Source organism: Sinocyclocheilus anshuiensis, unplaced genomic scaffold (genome assembly GCF_001515605.1).
Source record: "Sinocyclocheilus anshuiensis isolate Anshui unplaced genomic scaffold, SAMN03320099.WGS_v1.1 scaffold976, whole genome shotgun sequence".
In the NCBI taxonomy this organism is placed as follows: Eukaryota; Metazoa; Chordata; class Actinopteri; order Cypriniformes; family Cyprinidae; genus Sinocyclocheilus; species Sinocyclocheilus anshuiensis.
Genome location: NW_015552538.1, coordinates 1,641,475 through 1,661,536, shown reverse-complemented (window position 1 = coordinate 1,661,536; position 20,062 = coordinate 1,641,475). Strand labels below are relative to the sequence as shown.

The window sequence follows — 20,062 nt, the reverse complement described above, 5'->3', positions numbered from 1 at the left end:
GTGAATGAGGAACAGAATAAACAGGAGAAAGTAGTGAATGGCAACGACGGAGTCAGGGTCTGTGGGAAAACTCTGGACCTGTCAGTCACTATAGACACACTGACTGCATAAGATCATAAAAAGCCGTAGAAATGTTTACATTTGTGGTATAAGTGGCTTTTAGTAGGGGTTTAATGGTATTGTTCACCCAAAAATGAAAATTCTGTCATAATTTACTCACCTTCCACTTCTTACAAACCTGAGTTTCTTTCTTCTGAGCACAAAAGAAGATACTGTAAAGAATGTGGGCAACCAAACAGTTGAGAGTTGCCACTGACTTCCATAGTATGGAAAAAAAATATTATGCAAGTCAATGCACATAAGCTTCTGGCATCATATTTTCTCATAGCAATAAAACATTTTCTGTCATATTTCTAATAACAGTTTATCACAACTAATTATATTATATTATAATAAAGTATATCTATAGGCCTACTATTAACATAAACATAATTTAAACATAACTTAAACGAAACTTAATCATAATATTTAAGCACATTAAAACACAACAATGTGATGATTTGTTCCAGAAGCTTTAGTGTGAAGGTGGATTGCATCAATCTTGCTTTGTCCTGATGTGTGAGACTTACTCTAGATTTCATTTTGTGCTCAAATTTCTCACAATTTCATTCACTGCGCTGGACTGGAAGTTGCAGTGTGACCACTGAGACTAATGTGGAAGCGTTTGTGAATAGAGTCTAAAAAATGTTTTAGACTCTACTACATTCTAGTTTTACTTTGTTCTTTTAATTCAGATAGGAGGTCATGCTGTGACGTATCGATCTGCCGTTGGTCACATGGTATCACGTGATGCGAAGTGTTCGCCAGAGTTCACCAAGCTTGAACTTTGCTACGCAGCGAAATGCGAAATATCTTCGCACGGGCTTGCGTTTCCGGTCTGACGCATTCGCATGCGTATGAATGGAAGTCAGTGGAACGAAAAGTCTAGTGTGACCACGGGTCCGCAGCTTAAATCGCGTTCCGGGGGGGTCCCCCTCGGTAGAAATCGCGTTTCCCCCTTGGTGGGCCCCCCTCCATCGTCGGGCCCTTAGAATCGTCCTAACCTTCCCCCCCTTACGGTGCCCCTGTAGAAGGGTCAAAGGAGTAGTAGAGGATATACAAGGAAAAGTGGCTGATTTCCATTGCTGAGCTTCAAAATATGATTTCATCTCACCATTGGACCACTGCAGAAATCAATGTTATCAGAGGATGTGACAAACTAACGCCATGAAAAACATTCTCCATCTTTCCTCAATTTCCCACTCTCTCTCGCTCTCCACTTCTTGTCTTATTTTCTCACTCTGTCATTCCGTGTCTTTCATAAAATGTCTTTATAGTTGTTGCAACTTCAAATGTTTTTGCTTCAGTTTCACAGAAACAAAATACAAACAGAAATTTAAAAAAGGTAAAACCTTTATTGGACCATAAATGAAAGTTTATCATCCTGATAAACTAGACTGCAGGGCCTGTTCATTTGACATTTACACTTATGCATTTGGCAGAAGCTTTTATGCAAAGTGACTTACAGTACATTCAGGGTAGCCTATATATTGTGTCTGTTTGTTTGCTCCTTAGGCATTGAACCCATGACCTTGGCATTGTTTGTGCCATTCTTTAATAGTTGTAGAGTACTCTCTGATTAAATTAGCTGAACTGACAATGAAATTAGCCAAAGTCTACACAGAAACACATTTTTTAGACATGTCTGGGGTCGCTGTCTCAGGGTGGCTCCTTTCCTGTGTTTGTCTGAATGGCCGTGTCTGTCCACCGAAATCCATGTTTCAGCTCCAGTGCAGAAAAACAGAGCATCTACACGTCCAATTTCCTCCTTTCTCTTAAAATAACGTCTGTCAATCTCCTTCTTTCCTGGGCTGGTTTTGAAAGTGTTGATTGCGGTGTTTCTGTTGGAGTGGAGTGTGCTTTTAAAAGTGCTTTGTACATCTCTCCTTGCTTTGCCTTAGCTATGTTTCAGCATATCATATAACCAGCATATTTAGAATAAAGGGTAATGAAAAAAAATTGTTGTGTTTCAGAATAGGTATAGAAAATCCGAGATATGGTTTGGAAATTGTTCTCTAATTATGTGATCCATGATTGTTTTGATTAGGAAATAGTGTAAATGTGTATATGTAATTTCACAGCAGTTGTACAATTTTCAGTTACGAGACAAATAATATGCATATGTAAGTTGTTTAGTTGTTGATTTTGGCTGTTTCCCTCTCTTCACACACATACTGTAAAACCAGGATTAATTTTTCTAGTTTAGGCAAAAAGATAAATGTCAAGAGATGACAGGTGGCTCTGGGATTTAAACAGGGCATTGAAGGCATCCGTGGCACTCTCTTTTCTTCATAATTTTGTCTGTGCATGTTTAATGCTTGTTTAAGATTGTAAGGCAGCCATTTTCCCCAAAGTTATTTCAGTATAAAAAAGTATTCCAAAACTTAAGTATAAATTGTGAGGACATCAATGAAAAATATGGTAAAATATCTATTTTTATGAACTAACTATTAACTATTTCTATTGCAAATAAATGTTGTTCTTTTTAACTTTCTATTCATTACAAAAAAAAAATCCAGAAAGAAAGAATCGTCAGTGGCAAATCCTTTAAATATGAAAATGTACTTACAGGCTGTGAGTCAGCATTATTTGTCAGAACACCGGCATTGTAGGCTACTCTCCCAGGAAACCTCCGTAAAATGCGCTGCACATGTCTGAATATTTGGGTTGAACTGTTCTGGAACAGTGTTGTAAATACAACTTAACCACTGATTTCTAGTTGTGTCCTCTTTTGGAAGGCCAAACAAAGTAGTTTCGCTTTCACAATGAAACACACAGCGTCTCCACGACATGGCGGCGGCGGCAACAACAATACTACAGCGAGAATAAAAGTGACACCTTCTTTCTTTGCGTATACATTTGGGCAGTGTTATGCAAATCTTCCCACACAGTGACGAAGACATGTGGGGGCGTGTTTAAACGAGACGTTTTAGGAGGGCGTGGACGAGTCTTAACTTTTATGTCCTGATTTTTTCTTTTTATGAAGAACACAATATGTGCATCTAATGCATCTGTTTTATGTGTCAGTCCCTTTAATTATTGACATAATTTCTTAAATGTAAATGTATTATATACTCAAATTGACAGAGCGTTTCTGTGATGTGTGGAGTTAGATGAGCCCAAATAAGAAATGACATGTACATTTGATAGTAAAACAGATGCCTGATGGGAATTTTCATCCATTTTCCATTTTAATGGAAACGATGGTTATGGTATTAAAGTAAGCAGTTCTTAAAAAGAGATTTCTCAAGAAAGCTTTCCTTTTGCTTGTTTTCCCTTGCTTTCTATTTCTCTGTCGATGAGCAGCAGAAGCAATGAAAGAGAAGTGAAGAGAGAGAGGGGTTATAGCTCAGGCTTCTGTTTAAATTAGTCTCTGTGAAGTTGGTTAAATTTAATTCTCACTTGGATACAGTAGCCTAACAAGACTGTGTGAAGGAGAGAAGGACACCTGAATGAAGAAGAGAAAGGGAATCAGGTACAAGATTTTATTATCCTATATATACTGATAGAATCATCGTTGCTACATTGAATTCTGATGCATCATATTGTTCAGCTCATGAAGAAAAAACTAATACACTTGTATATTTTCTGTAGATAATGTGAGTGTTAAACTTACAAGCAGAATGTTAGGATGTTGTGGTAATTGCCAGAGTGTTGCTATGTAACTCAATGCCCATTTTGTGAGTTTGGTGCCAATAACTTCAGCTTTAATTGTCATAACTATTTGCCAACCTAGGCCTCTACCTACATTTTACACTTCCAAAAACATCAACACACAATTCACTTCAGACTTTCAGCTGAAATGTCAACTAGTGGCAGTAAAACATCAACATATTTTATTCTTTCCCACGTATTATGATTACCGGGCAGAGTATCAATTACTAAACTTTTATTTTCGCGAAGCTCCTTGCATAATAATATGACCTCAAAACACTTTTTGTGTGATTTGATAATCAATACGTTTTGACATTTACATCACATACATACGGAGTTGGGTATAACTTTTCTGATGTAGTAAACCTGCTCAGTAGCTCACCTGGTATGGTGGAGTGCTTGTGAATAAGTCCCGTGAAACACACGCCATGATAAAAGACACTTTTGGTTGATTTATCGGAGGGCTTAGTGTAGGTGGTAAAGGTATATTGTTTTGCAATAGAGTATTAAATGCAATAGAGTATTAACCTTTAAGTGCCATTCGCTGAACATTTAATGCCCGAATTGCCGCAATACGTACAACAACCAACACAATACAATGATAATCGGTTTCAGTTGATTTTAGTTAAAAAAAAAGTATTTGTATTTACAACGATGTGATTGAAATCACCCATTCGCATGGTTATTTGTAGAATAAAGCATTCAATCGATTATTTGTTACTTTTATCTAAAAAGCCCTGTTGTCATTTACCCACCCTCAAGACCTTTTTTTTTTCCTTTTTAATATGAAATTTAAAATGTTCAAAATATCACACAGTGACATCTGGTTTAGTTGAAATGTCCCTTATATATTAATAATTTTCATTTGATTTGAACTAGTGTGCCTTTGCATTCTAAATAAAAACTGCACTATAAAGCTATTACATCATGCAATTATAAATATATACATAGAGAAACAGAGAAAGAGAGAGAGAGAGAGAGAGAGAACTACTTGTTAAAATGGAAGTCATGGTTTACATGTGGAAGTGCATGTATGGTGCAGATATGTTTGTGTGGTTGTTGCATGAAAAGGTTTATTGATCAGGGCAGGGGGTAAAACTTCAAACTTCAACAAACACATATAGTGACACGAGCACAACGCATCACATCACCAACAAACAGCCTGAGAAGAACAGCCATTGTGTTCTATTACAATCTGACTTCCTCTCTTTACACGGTGGTATTCTTCTCACCAAAATAGAGTGCCACCAAGTGCATTCTGATGGGGGAGTGGGTGAGGTGGTGTAGATTGGGATGGGAGGCAACTAGAGAGAGAGGGAGGGAGGGACGGAGGAAGAGAGGGGGAGGAGGAAAAGGAAGAGTGGAGGGGGATTTGAAACACTCCCTGAGATGGCCCAGTATTTCTCAGAGTGTCCCACACTTGTGCTCTATTCCCACAGTGGGACGCACACGAAGGGGGCGTGTGCTGTATATGAACTCCAGAAATTGCTGGAGTGTTTTCTATAGAGCTACACTGCTATTTTTCTCCATTGCTCAGTATATCCCCACTGTCATACAGACACCAGAGCTGGGCTACATCTACAGGACCCCCGGGCCACAGAATAACAGCCCACTCATTCATCTGAAGAGGACAAGACCACAGAAGACTCAACCAAAGACAGCCTCATAAGTTAGAAGTCAGACAGGTAATTAACTTATGCATCACTTTAATTGTTTAAGAGATCTGTGGGTCAAATAAGACTTTATTTCTTTTATTTATTTCCATTATTTTGAGGTTTAGTGCAGAATTTTGTAATAAAAAAAAATAAACAGATCATTTGGTACTTTTATTATTTATATAATATTCAAACATTTTTAAATTATATTTATAATATTTCAAAATTGATTAATGAATTTTTTTTACATTTTAATATTTACTTTTTTATGTACAGATCTTTCTATGTTCTTTTTTTTTTTTACAGTGTCACAAATAATAATTTTGAATCAAATCTCATTTGCACATTATGACATCACTTTTGTCATTCTAAAGGATTATGATTTTATGGTACTTTGGCCAAAGACTATTTTAATGACTGACTGATTGTCTAGTCTAGTTTAAGTAGAAAAGTGAATTAGATCACCTGTGCTGTGATTGGTGTATTAGTTTTACTTATATAACTAGATACAGTGGCCCCACTGAACCTACAGTTACAAATGCATTTATGTTAAATTAAATTAAATATCAAACCAAGTTGCAACTACAAACAAATGATGCTAGAATATTTTGCTTTAAAAGTGAAAATTCTATTGGTCTTATTGGTTTGCTGTTTTGTTTCTTAATGTAGTGGCATTCATACATTTATACAAGTGTGGCTTGAGTGTCCAAATACATTTTAAGAGTCGTCACTGTATATGTTAAATATATTCTATATCTTTCATATCCCAATAACAAAGTACAAAAGCCCTGTATGTGATGTCAAGTGGTGTCTGTCTTGATTAATAAGACCAGTACAGTTGCTTTGACAGTGAAGAGAGAAACAGAACCACCATGTAAGGAAACACATCACCCTGTTAGCAGCCTGACAAGCATAGAAAGGATTGCCTTCATGACCCATATGAGGGATCCCACTGGATGGCAGGTGTTCATATGTGCGGGTGTCTTTGTATAATGGGGTTCTGCACTGGGCCGAGTCAGGCGAGGGGTATTCTCACTTCATATGGCTAAACTCATCCTTGACCTCTCCATCCATTAAAGTGGCCGGTGTCAGTCCTGGAATGCCTGGCTTAAACAGTTGTTCTGTCCTTTGTTTTTAAAGCATGCATTTAGCATTGGTATGCAAGTTCAAGTCTAGTAACACAAGTGCATATACACATTTAGACTTCAACTGGAAATAATGAGAGTTTGCTTTGTCCAGTAATTGTCCAGTAATTTTGACTTCACAGTGTACATGAATATTTAATGAGGTAAACGCAGAGGCAGGTTATGATTGGTTTTTGTTCCATAATAATTTTTTTCATGTTTTTGCATTTAATCAATCAAAAATACAGTAAAAACAGTAATATTGTGAAATATTATTACAATAAAGTGGCTGTTTTCTGTTTTAATATATTTAAAAATTAAATTTATTTCTGTGATGGAAAGTCACATGATCCTTCAGAAATCATTATTTCTAATTCTTATTCCAATATGCTGAGTCTGAGCTCAAGAAATATTTCTTATTATTATTAATGTTGAAAACAGTTGTTCTGCTTTTTCAGGCTTATTTGATGAATAGAAAGTTTAAAAGAACAGCATTTATTTGAAACTGAATTTTTTTTTAACCTTATAAATGTTTTACTGTCCTTTTTGAGCAATTTCATGTGTCCTTGCTGAATAAAAGTATTATTTTTTTCAAAAACGATAACAAAAAATGTTGTAAACTTTTAAACTGTAAATTTCTGGCAATAGCTTCATCATTCATTCATATATGCAATTTTTATGATCCCTCTTATTTGAAAAAAAAAAAAGAAAGATAAACATCATGCAGATTCTGCAGAGGATAAACTTATAACCACAGTGTTTGTCTTTGTGTCTTGCCTAGTTTACACTTCTGGTATATTGGGACAAAGATATGACTACAGTCTGTGGTGTCATGCTGATTCTGGTAGTCCCTGATATCAGGTTGAGTGGAAAGGTCTTAAATAAATATTTATTCAGAGTTAAGGGGTCGGTCTCATGCGTGGGCATTGCAGAGCCTCTTATGGTGTGAGTATCAGTGTGCCCGCAGCAACATGATCACTTTGAGAAAAACCAGCATGCCATCACTTGCCAACAGTGCCTGGCACCTTTGTGAAGTGCTACTAGAATGTTTCAAAGGTGTTGTGGCAATGTTCCCAGCTTGTTAAACTGATGCAAATGGGAGTGTGAGGCTGCATGTTATTCTAAGTTTATTTTTGTTATTGAATGTTTGACAGTGGCTTACAGTCATAAAAAATAGACGAAGAATCCTTGAGGGCTAAGGGAAGCTCTGATAATTCCGAACAAACAATTTAAAAAGAAGCTTAAGAAGAGTTCTGATAAGTTTCTCAGATCCTGATCCATAATCAGATCTATCTATCTATACAGTTTACATAAATTATTATTACATTATTAATGTATTAAGTAATTAGCAGAAGCAAAAAACAGCTAAATATTAAAAATAAATTAATAAATAAATATGAATATCAAATTAAAGATACATTGGTTTTGTGTATTGAGGGGTAAATGCCTCTTAATTTAACCATAGTGTGTGAGTATATACATTAAAGGCCCTTTAAGGTCAATAACCAATGTCAACTCTTTCCTTTCACAAACAGAAAATCATATGAGAGCAGGTGAAAGTTCTTCCTGCCTGTCATTCATCTCTCCAACCTGTGTATGTGCTCTGAAGTCCCATTGTTTACTATCTTCAAGAAATACAGCGATCTTTGACCTCTAATAATACCTCATGATAAGAGTTTTGTGGTTTTATGATTTTGTGCAAAATAATCTGCACAAATGAACTCTTATCTCGTGTCGTTCTTTTGCTCTGTTTGGGAAAGAAAACACCCTTGCACTTGTAGACCCTAAGAGACTTGTTTCCTTTAAAGTAGCAAGTCTGGAGGAAATCATATTGTTTGAAATTGCTTCCTAAGAGAAGAAGAAAAGGAAGATGGAAAAAAAAGGAAAATGGAGAGAGAGAATGAAAAAGAGAGAGCACACTGGCAACAGAGATCGCCCAGTCAGTGTGAATCAGATGGATATTTCCGTCCTCATTCAGTTTTTTTTTTCTTTTTTGAATGTCTAAGATTCCGTTCCCACCAATGCCATTCCGAACAGCCTTTGCAACATAACATACGCACACGAGTTTACTGAGTTCCCGTCACTGATTGACTGTCACTTCCAAAGCATCTGGTGTGAGACTGTGCCACTGCCACATAAAAAACACCTTTGAGAAGGCATGCATTAGCAACATCATAACTGAACAAGAAAATGCCGAATTTCTTAGGAACCAGACTGCACATTTGTGCATGTTCTAGTATAAAAGAAACTCCTTATGTAAGACAAACTAGCACTTTATATGCCAGAAGAAAGTATTATTCATAAAGCCTGTGCTTTGCTGCACATAGAGTCAAAGGGATAGTTCACCCAAAAATGAAAATTGTCATTAATTACTCACCCTCATGACTCGTTCCAAACTCGTAAGACCTTCGACCATCTTCGGAACACAAATTAAGATATTTTTGATGAAATCTGAGAGCTTTCTGACCCTGCATAGACAGCAACGCAACTACCACGTACAAGGCCCGCAAAGATAGTAAGGAAGGACATCGTTAAAATAGTCCATGTGACATCAGTGGTTCAACCGAAATTTTATGAAGCTACGAGAATACTTTTTGTGTGCAAAGAAAACAAAAACACAGGTTTATTCAACAATTTTTTTATTCAACTATTTATTTTCTTCCATGTCCATTTCTGCTGCGCATTCACAAGAGTAACACAATGCATGCATGTGGTGCTGCTGACGTAGAACCCAGATGCACTGTAGGGCTGTCAAAATGGCTGAAAAACTACATTCGAATTTTGTACTGAAATACGATCAAAATTTGAATTATATTCGAATTTAAAACACAAAATTTCAGTTAGGGTGAAGAAAAGCTTTTGGCTTCTCTCCTGAGGCCACAAGAGGGTGCATCGAGCAAAATATTACTAATGCACGTTTATTCAAAGCATAAGAAAAAATGCGCGAAATATGCGTTCTGTGTGAACGGCTTGGTTTCAGTTTTGACGTAAACAAGGGCTGTGTCCGAAATGGCCCCCTATACCCTCATTCACTATTCCCTACATTAGGTCACTAATTCAGATCCCTAGAAGGAGTGAATGAAAACGAGTGAGTGAATTCGGACACTGAGTGCACCGGAAGGACTGCCGCTTTTGCATAGTTGGTGCTTGCTGTTTATTAATCATTTGAAACTGGCAAACTAGCAGCTCCAGTAGTAAGATTAAAGAATTTATCTTGAACTCTCTCACGGAAAATATGTATAAACCCTAATTAAACAATTTAATAATCAGTTTACAATGAATTTATACCTGTGTTGTATTATGCTGTACACCATGGATGAGCACTTTGTAATATGAAGGGATTGATTATTCAGCTGTAAGCGTCATCTTCTGGCAAGATGCGGGAATTAAGTCGGCACATGACTCTCACAGTGCATTATGGGTATTCTCTAGCCGTTGAGCGTGCACCAGGCCTGCGTTCAGCCCCGACAAACCGGTGCAAAACGTTTTTTAAATGGAAACGGTGGTGCGTTGAACACACTGTTCTGATGACACAAGAGTTGCAACTATGGCAGCTGAGAAGGCCATTCTTTGTGTTCTTTTTGAAGAATTTTCGGAGCCTGACAAAATCGGTATAAATACGTGTTTAATACTGCAAAATACGCTCGATGTAACAGTCACTTCCCTTGCCATCCAGAATAAAAGAGAACATCCCAATTCGAGTGAAGGGATTTGTGGAAACTGTGGTTCCTAATATTGTGATAAAAGAGAACTTCCCAATTCGAGTGAAGGGATTTGTGGAAACTGTGGTTCCTAATATTGTGATCAAACATTTGCCTCGCATTTCAGGTGAAGGATAATGCGCAGTTTTGCACAACAACAGTGTGCAAAACTGCGCCACTTCTGCCACCACTTCTTACCTCCGAGACTGTGTTATGATCTATATGACCTTATTATTTTTATTGTGAGTATTCGGCTTATCATCATTGCTGATCACTGTTGTTGTGCTATGTTATTGTAATATTTACCATTATATAATCGGAGGAGTATAGAAAAGTTTATGTATTCGGCTTATCATTATTGCTGATCACTGTTGTTGTGCTATGATATTGTAATATTTACCATTATATAATCGGAGGAGTATAGAAAAGTTTATGAAAGTGCCACAATGCAATAGCAAAATATATAAATATGTATAGTAATTTTTATGTTACATTAATCAGTGTCTAGCACACCTTCCTAAGGAAAGGATATGGACCAGACGACATTGCAATTACTAAATGATATTTAGACAGACTTAAGGAAGTTCCAGATCTATACATGTGCTCTTATTATTTCAGTTATTTTGCCTTTAATGTAAATAAACATGTGCAAACAATATACTTGCTCTTGTAAATTTATTTTGATGTTAATTACATTGTGCGAGCTGTCTCTTTAATACCGCGTGGTTTATATACATGCTGCTGCTGATTGGGCTGACATTTTTGACACACCCACCAAACAAGATAAAACGTATCTCAAACCCCGTTGCACACCGTTTCCAGGAAACATGTCGTTCAACCCGGAAACCGTAGCAAAACGGTGCACACCGGTTTGAGCTTGAACTTGCCCCAGTTGTACACTCGTTTTTGCGGTGCATTGTGGGATTGAATGAGTGCACTCGAGAATGTCCACTATGGTTTCGGACACCAATAAAACTGGCTGTCCCCTCAAATAGTGCCCTATTTAAGAGTATATGGGGCGATTTCGGACACAGCCAAGATCTTCTCCGCACTGATGTTCTCTTTTTCCGCAATATTTTTAATGAATTACGCAGCAGCACTGCATCTAGTGGCTTCACCTGGATAGGCTAACAAAAACATTAGAATGCAACACTTACATCGTCATCAGCCACTGATAAGGCTGCCTCCTTAATGCACACCTAAAATTCGAATGCAACGTTTTTGCATTCGAATGTGGATTTTTATTTGAAATTCGACGAATATTCGAAATTCGAATTTTTTTTGACAGCCCTTATGCACTGTGGCTTGTTTGCAAGTGGAGGAATGCACACGCATGCAGTTGTGATACTGACGTGAACTTGTGTCGAATTCTGACACAGAAGAGAAGAAATTGTTGAATAAAGTGATTACTTTTGCTTTCTTTGCACACAAAAAGTATTCTCATATCTTCATAAAATTAAGGTTGAACCACTGTCACATGGACTATTTTAACGATGTCCTTACTACCATTCTGGGCCTTGATCGTGGTAGTTCCCTTGCTGTCTATGGAGGATCAGAAAGCTCTCGCATTTCATCAAAAATATCTTAATTTGTGTTCCGAAGATGAATGAAGGTCGACATGAGGGTGAGTAATTAATGACAGTTTTGGGTGAACTATCCCTTTAAGACAGCTAATTTAATTTCCTTTTTGCTTTGATAAATTTTCATAATTAGATTTGACACATGAAACACATAGTAAGATTTCATTGTTCAGTCAGCTGCTCACTGCCCTTTTCTTTAGTAGCTCATTTAAAGACCAGAACCTGACATGCACAGGAAATTTATCAGGTTAAAATTCATGTCTCAAATACATTTGGGACAATTTAACAAAAATTACTAAGGAATATAAACTTCCAGGTATATTTTTCTCAAAAGATAAAAAAAAAATTCAACATGGTCAAAAAAAAATTCAGTAGTGAGTGCAACAAAATAGGCTTCTTTAAACTATAAACTCCAGTTAAATACTAATCAGACATTTTGACTATTTTACATCTGCTCAAAAAGTAGGAGGGCCTCTGCTCAAACCTGTCTGTCCATATTTGGCCATTCTACAAGGAGATTAGCAAGACAGGGTTTGGTACAGGATGGGTATGAGAGCACAGGCAGGCACAGACCCATACACTTTAAAAGGTAACTCTATAGTGTGGCTGCAGTTGTGCTTCATAAAACATTTGAGGTTTAATGGGTATTCGAGTGACAACATCCTGTAAATAGCATTAAATCGAAAGCCCTTTCCGAGGTAACCTTAACTGGTGCTAAAGAAAACAACTAAAACAGGCACATGCAGACCCTAAGAAAAGATCAATGTGTGTGTCAGAGCTAAAGACACATAACACACGTTCTCATTGTTTTTACACCTTTTAAGCTGTTAGATCAATTGTATCAATTTAATTTAGAATTAACTAATCATTTAAGAGATAAACAAGATGCTTTACGGAATGAGTGATTTATTTAAAGGGAGATTGACGTGGCTGGACTGACATTTACGGAAATGAGGCAGTGCTCACTGATGTTATTTTGGGAAGCAGAGCAACACTGGACAGTGTTAATGTTAGTGTCTAAGATTAATACACCTGAGCTCATGTTTGACACCTTTTAGAGAAACAGAGAGGAAACTTTACAGAGAGTATTTACTTCATTTAAGCAATATAGAATATACAGTACTATAAAAAGCATCTATTTAGGCAAGTTTTAATTTTTGTGCTCCCAAAATATCTAAAAAAAATATACTTTTTTATTAAAAGTGAATGGTGAAAAATAGCTTAAGAAAAATTTAATGGTAAAAGAAGATGTTTTGATATATATATATATATATATATATATATATATATATATATACACACAGATTTTAAATATAAAAAAAAAAAAGTGACAAAAAACTGGTCTGGTTTCTCAGCCTGGCACATTTGTCTGAACTTGTAACACTGACCCCTTCATGTTGTTTGCTTTGTCTCTGTGTTGAGAAGTTCAGTTAGTCCATGCAGCATCCTAATAGCTTCATCACTCATACAGAAACAAAAACAGAAGCACAAATGCTGGCACACGTGATGTAGTTGGCAGACATCTGTATTGTGGTAAAATGATCGCCCTATCTAGGCCTGGACAGGGTCATTCAGAGTGGCAGTTCTCAGGGCCCTTGGCATCACCTTGCCCTGCCAAGACCACTGTTCCCATCCTACCCCAAAAAATGGGGCAGGCCGGACTAAAATTAGAACAGTGGTCCCCTCTCATGCCCTACTGTAAATATACAATACATGATACACAGCATGTGAAACCTCTGAAAATGTTTAAGTGGATCACAAGAACAGTCTTTCTAGATGCAGTGTCATTGCATTTGACAGCAAGCACACTTTTTACAAAAAGAAGTTTGTTAGGTTTTGAATAATATACCAATAGATAACAATATAATTCAAAAGAAAGACAAAAAAAAGCATTTGGACACTTTTTGTCAAACTTGGACAGTGGATCATGTTCGTACGTAGTAGGCTAAATGTGATGAACCACACCTGGGGTTACTCTGCTATAAAGCACCTGATCACATTGACATCTTGACACATTGACAGATTATTAAAAGTAGTTATAAAAATGGCTTAGAAAATGAGAAAAAGTTCAGCATATTTTTATCTAATGCATTGACAATTTAGACATTTTTCAAATGTTAAAAAAATCAGATAAATTAGGAATAAGATGTACTTAATTAGGTTTAATTAAAACAAAAATATGGTGGTCAGCCATACATATACACAATACTCTTTTACAAGTGATTCGCAAAAAATGGGAAAAAATTATTTTCAGTGTTTGCAGACCTTTACAACTGAAATTAAGACTTAGCCTATATATAGGCTAATATCTAATATTGAATAACAATAATACATAATAAAAAGTTTTTTTTAATTTATTTTTTTACTTTATTTAGTTAGGCTATAATAACACTACTTTAGTTATTATGATGCCTTTTGTTCAGTTACCATTTGAAGAAAGGAAACGTAATGTGTAAGTTTTGGGTTTAGCAATTTGTGGGGGTGACACTTGTAGACCCGTGAGGGAAGACTGCATTGCATTACTGCATTATTTTTGATGCACACATACACAAATGATATCCCTTTGATATATTAAAAAAAAGTATTGATTAATGAATGCCGCATTATAATCTCTCCAATTACAGTTTTTTTTTATTCGCTTTGGTACTATTTTCACAAGCAACTGTTACATTTTCAAAACTCTTAGTACTAATATCACAACAGATCATCAAAAGTGCACTTTTTTCAAACATTTCAGCATATTTGCAATTGTCTTAGTACAATACACACAATCACAAAGTATCCTTTTCACTACACAAAATAATTGTTTCATCTATATAAATGTTTCATTTACAGTAACTGCTTTTCATAACGCTCTATCAAACTTTTCATTTGCATGTCTTCTCATTCAGTTTCATACACTTGTCTATTATTTAATCTAACTCATCTTAATGGTCAATCAGTGACTCATTTGGTGCAGCTATAGATATCTATAGATATAGATTCAATAGATAGCCTGTAGTTTCTAAAGAACTTGTTTGCAATTTAGGGACAATCAATTGTAATGAATTATTTTTTGCACTATAAGTGATTTATCTTAGATGATAACCACTATTTTGTACATGTGTGTGTGGTTCAGGTAAACCCTATGTTATAGGGACAAAATGTCTATGATAAATAACATATTTTTTGTAAGGGTAGGTTTAGGAGTAGGGTTAGTGTAGGGGCATAGAAAATACAGTTTGTACATTATGCTATAAAACCCATTACTCCTATGGAATGTCACAATAATGATAGGACTACCTGTCCGTCTGTGTGTGTGTGTGTGGTACCAAAGCGAATTAAAAAAACTAGCAACATGACTTAACAATATCGTAAACCAACAGAGCAGCGCCATCTACAGACTAAACATTTAGATATCATGAATGGAGAGCCCCATTCCATCAAACATCTACTCACATATGCTTTGAAGAACTCCATTCTTCACTCAGTCACTGCGGGAAATGTACATCCCTGTCGTTCAGTCTCACTTGATTGTGGTTTCAGATTCCTCATTAATTTGGACTTCATCCATTTTGACTAATCCGACTAAAATTTCTCTCCACCTGATAAACACATTAGGCTTGATGACGCAATACAATTATTCTAACAGTTGATTGGCCTGTATGGTTACCGCTCACTTTGATTAGTTATGTGGAGAGAAACAAATTCTTTTTTTTAATTTAGTGAATAACAAATATACGAGCAATATAACCATGTCTAAACCGTTTTAACAAAAGAAAAATAAATAAATACATTTCCTAGAGGGAATAAACAATATTTAACAAAAACTTTTGGAGGGCAGGATTTAAAATAACATTACTTGTAAATAATAAAAAGCATGATTTCCTTGGAAAGAGACACATTTCACTATATCCTCGTGCCTTTCTCGGTAGCATTTTGTATGGAAGCAAACAACGCTGTCATTTGAATATCCATTCTGATTGGTCAGTTTATAAGTGCATGGATTACAGTTTTTTTTCATCCGCTTAGTACACACAAAAACTTTTCTTGTCACACAATTTCTGAAACCTGACAATCACCAAAACCACACACCAAATCTGCAAAACCATACGCTAATTCTCGGCCTTTGACTCAGTTTTCAATTTCATAAAGCACTTTTTGCAAAACGCAACACACAATTCTGTAGGCTATGTAACACAAACATTTAACAGGAATTAATATTATGGCAAAGGTGTTTGAATTAATATTATGGCAAAGGTGTTTGCAAATGTTTGCGTTTGAGATGTGTTTGTGCTATTTTGAATGCAGTGCTTCATTTTGCAAGATATGTGAGGCATTTTGCATTTTGTGTGTGCAATTCTTGGATTTGTGTGTAAAGTTTTGGAAAAAAGAGGCAAAGTTTTGAAAATGTGTGTAAGCAGTTGAAAAAAAAAACTGTTAAACTCGACTGGTCGACCATGTGCATAATAATAATAATAATAGTAACCATGTGCTTCTGGATTTTATTTGTGGGCTAACTGATTTAAACGAAAGTAAACTTTATCAACTTCGTTGTTATGTTCCTTCGAAATGCATTTTTTGAGGAGACTCAGCCTCCCTTGTCATCATATTTTCAGCAGGAATACTTATCCATAAATAATTTAAAACAGCTTTAAATGTTAATACCAGGACACCATTTCATGGGTCAATATCAATGTCGTTTTTTCTTTTTTGCTCTCTCTTAGCATTGGCGTGCAGTGATGGGGGACTGGAGTCTTTTGGGTAATTTTCTGGAGGAGGTGCAGGAGCACTCCACATCAGTGGGGAAGGTGTGGTTGACCGTGCTGTTCATCTTCCGTATCCTGGTGCTGGGCACAGCGGCAGAATCGTCGTGGGGCGACGAGCAGTCTGACTTCATGTGTGACACACTACAACCCGGTTGCACCAATGTCTGTTATGACCGAGCTTTCCCCATTGCCCATATCCGCTACTGGGTGCTACAGATCGTCTTCGTATCAACACCGTCACTCATCTACATGGGCCATGCCATGCACATCGTCCGCATGGAGGAGAAGCGGAAATGGAAGGAGCAGGAGGAGAAGGGTGATGAGGACAAAGGAGAGAAGCAATATTTGGAACGGAAAGAGAAAGCCGAAGATACAAAGACAAAGATCCACCTAAAGGGGGCGCTGCTGCAGACGTACGTCCTGAGTATTGTGATCCGCTTGGTCATGGAAGTGACCTTCATTGTTATCCAGTACATGTTGTATGGAATCTTCCTGAATGCTCTGTATCCTTGTAACATGTCACCTTGTCCCAACCGTGTGAATTGTTACATGTCCCGTCCAACTGAGAAAAACATCTTTATTGTGTTTATGCTGGTGGTGGCGGCTGTTTCACTGCTTCTGAGCGTACTAGAACTGTACCACCTTGGATGGAAACAGTGCAAGCAATGCCTTCGAAAATATGCTGACAAACACGCCAATGATGTCAATGGCAAAAACACCAAAGTTGGTTCTATAGTCCTACACAGCAAGACAAGTATTCCAATGGATCTGCCTGAGATGGCTCAGCCACATCCCTCCCAAACCTGCACCCCACCCCCAGATTTCAACCAGTGCCTAGCATCAAGCCAAGGTCCAACATCACCCCCGCATCTTCATCACCACCATCTTCATCACATCCACAAAACCTGCCAGCCCTTCACCAACCGCCTGGCCCACCAGCAGAACTCCGTCAACATGGCCACCGAGCGGCATCATCACAGCCACGATGATCTTGAGCCGGCTGTGGACTTCCTGCAGATGAGCTACGAGAGCCCTGAGGCTCGAGTACCGGGTGAGATGACACCCAGTGCCCCCTCCACACCATCCTCCCAACCAGGCTGCTTCAAAGACAAGCGCCGACTTAGCAAGACTAGTGGTACTAGTAGTAACCGAGTCAGACCAGGTGATCTGGCCGTGTAGGTTTGGTTAAATGATCGTCCCGGAGGATAAGAAGCTGGGAGTGTGAACTAGCCTTAAGAAGAGAGATATGGATGTGAGGGGTGTGCATGCTTGTGTGTGAATGAGTATTCTTGTGTGTTGGTACTATATAGGATATTTCACTTATTTGTGATAAGAAAGGCTTAAATATCAGCATGAATCAGAAGATAATGGAAATGTGTAGGACAGAGAGTGAATCTGTATCAGAGCATTTAATATGGTTTCATTGAAACTGTTGTTGTAAGTGTATGTAGATTTTTATAGGGTGGATCAAATAATCTTAAATAAAAGGGTGTTGATATATTTAGACGAATGGATGGATGGAAGATGAAAGGACTACTAAAATAACTTTGCAACATTTACAAGAGAGTACAGGGTAGTTTTGCACACTGATAAGGTTCATAGTGTAAGAAAAATAATGTTTATTTAGTTCTTTGTTTTTTGCAATTCAAAACACTCCAATCAAACACTTTTTTGAGCCAAAAAGCAATAAAGCACTTATATCTTAGTAAAGATCATTGCAAAAAAAAAGTAAGTAATAAATGAAAAGAAAAAAAAACATGCCATGCTGTATGTGTGATTATTTTATTAAGGTTTATGAATTTTATAAGCTATAAATGACTAATTTATCATTTAATACTAATAGTCTGAAAACAATCGTTTTTATTAATGGTAAGCAGGGTTTGTATTTATCAAAGCATGCACTTTCATTGATGTCTGCAATATGTATGTCCACTAATGTCATCTAATCTCATAAAGTGTCAATGAAATGATCGTGTTCCATTCAGAAAGATGATTTACTGTCACTGACCCAGCGTCGGCGCCACGGGGGGGGCCTGAGGGGGCCCGGCCCGGCCACCTCGGTCACTGTGCCCCCTCACCTATGTTATTAAATTGTACATAGGCTATATATCAGATTATTTTATTTACAAGTTTCATGTTTGTGTTTATCCCGTTTTTCCCCCCGTTGCATCTGAAAATTACTTTCAGAAAACTTTTTTTTTTCAAAGCAGCCCCCCCAATAAATTGTGCCTGCCCCCTCACTTTGTGCGCTCTGGCGCCGACCCTGCACTGACCTTTCAAAACATTGTTTAGTCTTCTGATGTAGTCATCTCTATTTCTTTTTACGTAATACTTAATCTTGTATTAGTGTATGGAGTTTTTACAATTAAAAACAATTTCATGACAAATGTATGACAGATGATTAGAGTTGGTCTGGTAATCCTTCTTTCACAGTTAATGACATCTGTGCTTTATTTCACTTAATTTTTCATATTTGATTGCGGCCACACAGTGTCTCCTCTGATCTGTTTATAGCACACAATAAAAATATCCCAGCACTAATAAAGCATGCGTGACGAACTTTTTTTTTTCACATTATAAAATGAAACCAGTATTTTTAAAGCATTCATAGGCTACATTACAACATAGCCAATATAGTTGGACTTTATAGTGGCAGCTCTCACCCACTGTCAGTTTACTGTAGCGATATTATTTGGCAATATTATTTGAAATATAGTAATTTTAATGTAGGCTTTATTCAGTTTGTGAAGCGGTCACAAAACCTGTAGTCTCTTCACACCCACAAACCGAAATGTCATGCCTTAAATAGCCCTGAAGTCAGGGTCGACTCCAGCACACGTTGTTGACTCTGTTGCTGTGCCAGAAATCGCTCACTTGTTCACTGATTCTCTAATTTCCATAGTGCACGGAAGTTGAGTGCAATATATCAACAAGGAGTGAACAAAATAAAGTGAAGAATTCACTGAAATATATTACACACACGGTGCGTCACAGACCTGGAGCTGACTTACTTCAGAAATAAATAAGTCAGATAGTGACTTTTGTAATTATACCTCCGTGCCAGCTTTGTAGTAATTATTAACTAAGAATTTACAAAACTAATGCCTGTAATTGAAAATTAAATTACAGGTTACAAAATCAGGAAAACATAAAAATGGCGTGAAGGTGTGAAGGGCTTTGGAGTTTCTGTATGGAGAATGTCAAGACAGGATGGATTTGACTGGAAAAAAAAAAAAAAAAGTTTCTCCAAAAACATGGGTCCTTAACATCTTTATCAAAGTTGTGATGACCAAATAAAACACCTTTATACTGTGTAATAAAGAAAAACTCTGTGATGAAAATGCACTTACAAGGACAGAGAAATCCTTCCAGAACAAAATTGTGTGTGTGCATTCCCAGAAGAGATAAGAATGGTTATGTCACGGTTTCGGTGTGTGGAGGCAGGCAGGACGACGAGGATTCCAATAATTACTTTTAATGTAGACACAACAAGGCAGATTC

General features: G+C 36.9%; 1 protein-coding gene and 1 long non-coding RNA gene across 2 annotated transcripts in view; one reads left to right on the top strand and one right to left on the bottom strand.

The window, feature by feature from the left end:
- Positions 1-15,351, bottom strand: part of LOC107663875 (uncharacterized) — a 28,338-nt gene extending 12,987 nt beyond the window's left edge. Inside the window, exon 1 of the long non-coding RNA XR_001631395.1 lies at positions 15,252-15,351. This is a non-coding gene — a long non-coding RNA (uncharacterized LOC107663875). The remainder of the gene's footprint in view (positions 1-15,251) is intronic.
- Positions 5,188-18,232, top strand: gja5a (gap junction protein, alpha 5a). Its single transcript, XM_016454248.1, has 2 exons — positions 5,188-5,438; positions 16,520-18,232. The coding sequence occupies exon 2, from the start codon at positions 16,535-16,537 to the stop codon at positions 17,738-17,740; it is 1,206 nt and encodes a 401-aa protein (XP_016309734.1). The 5' UTR covers positions 5,188-5,438; positions 16,520-16,534; the 3' UTR covers positions 17,741-18,232.
- The last annotated feature ends 1,830 nt before the right edge of the window (positions 18,233-20,062 follow it).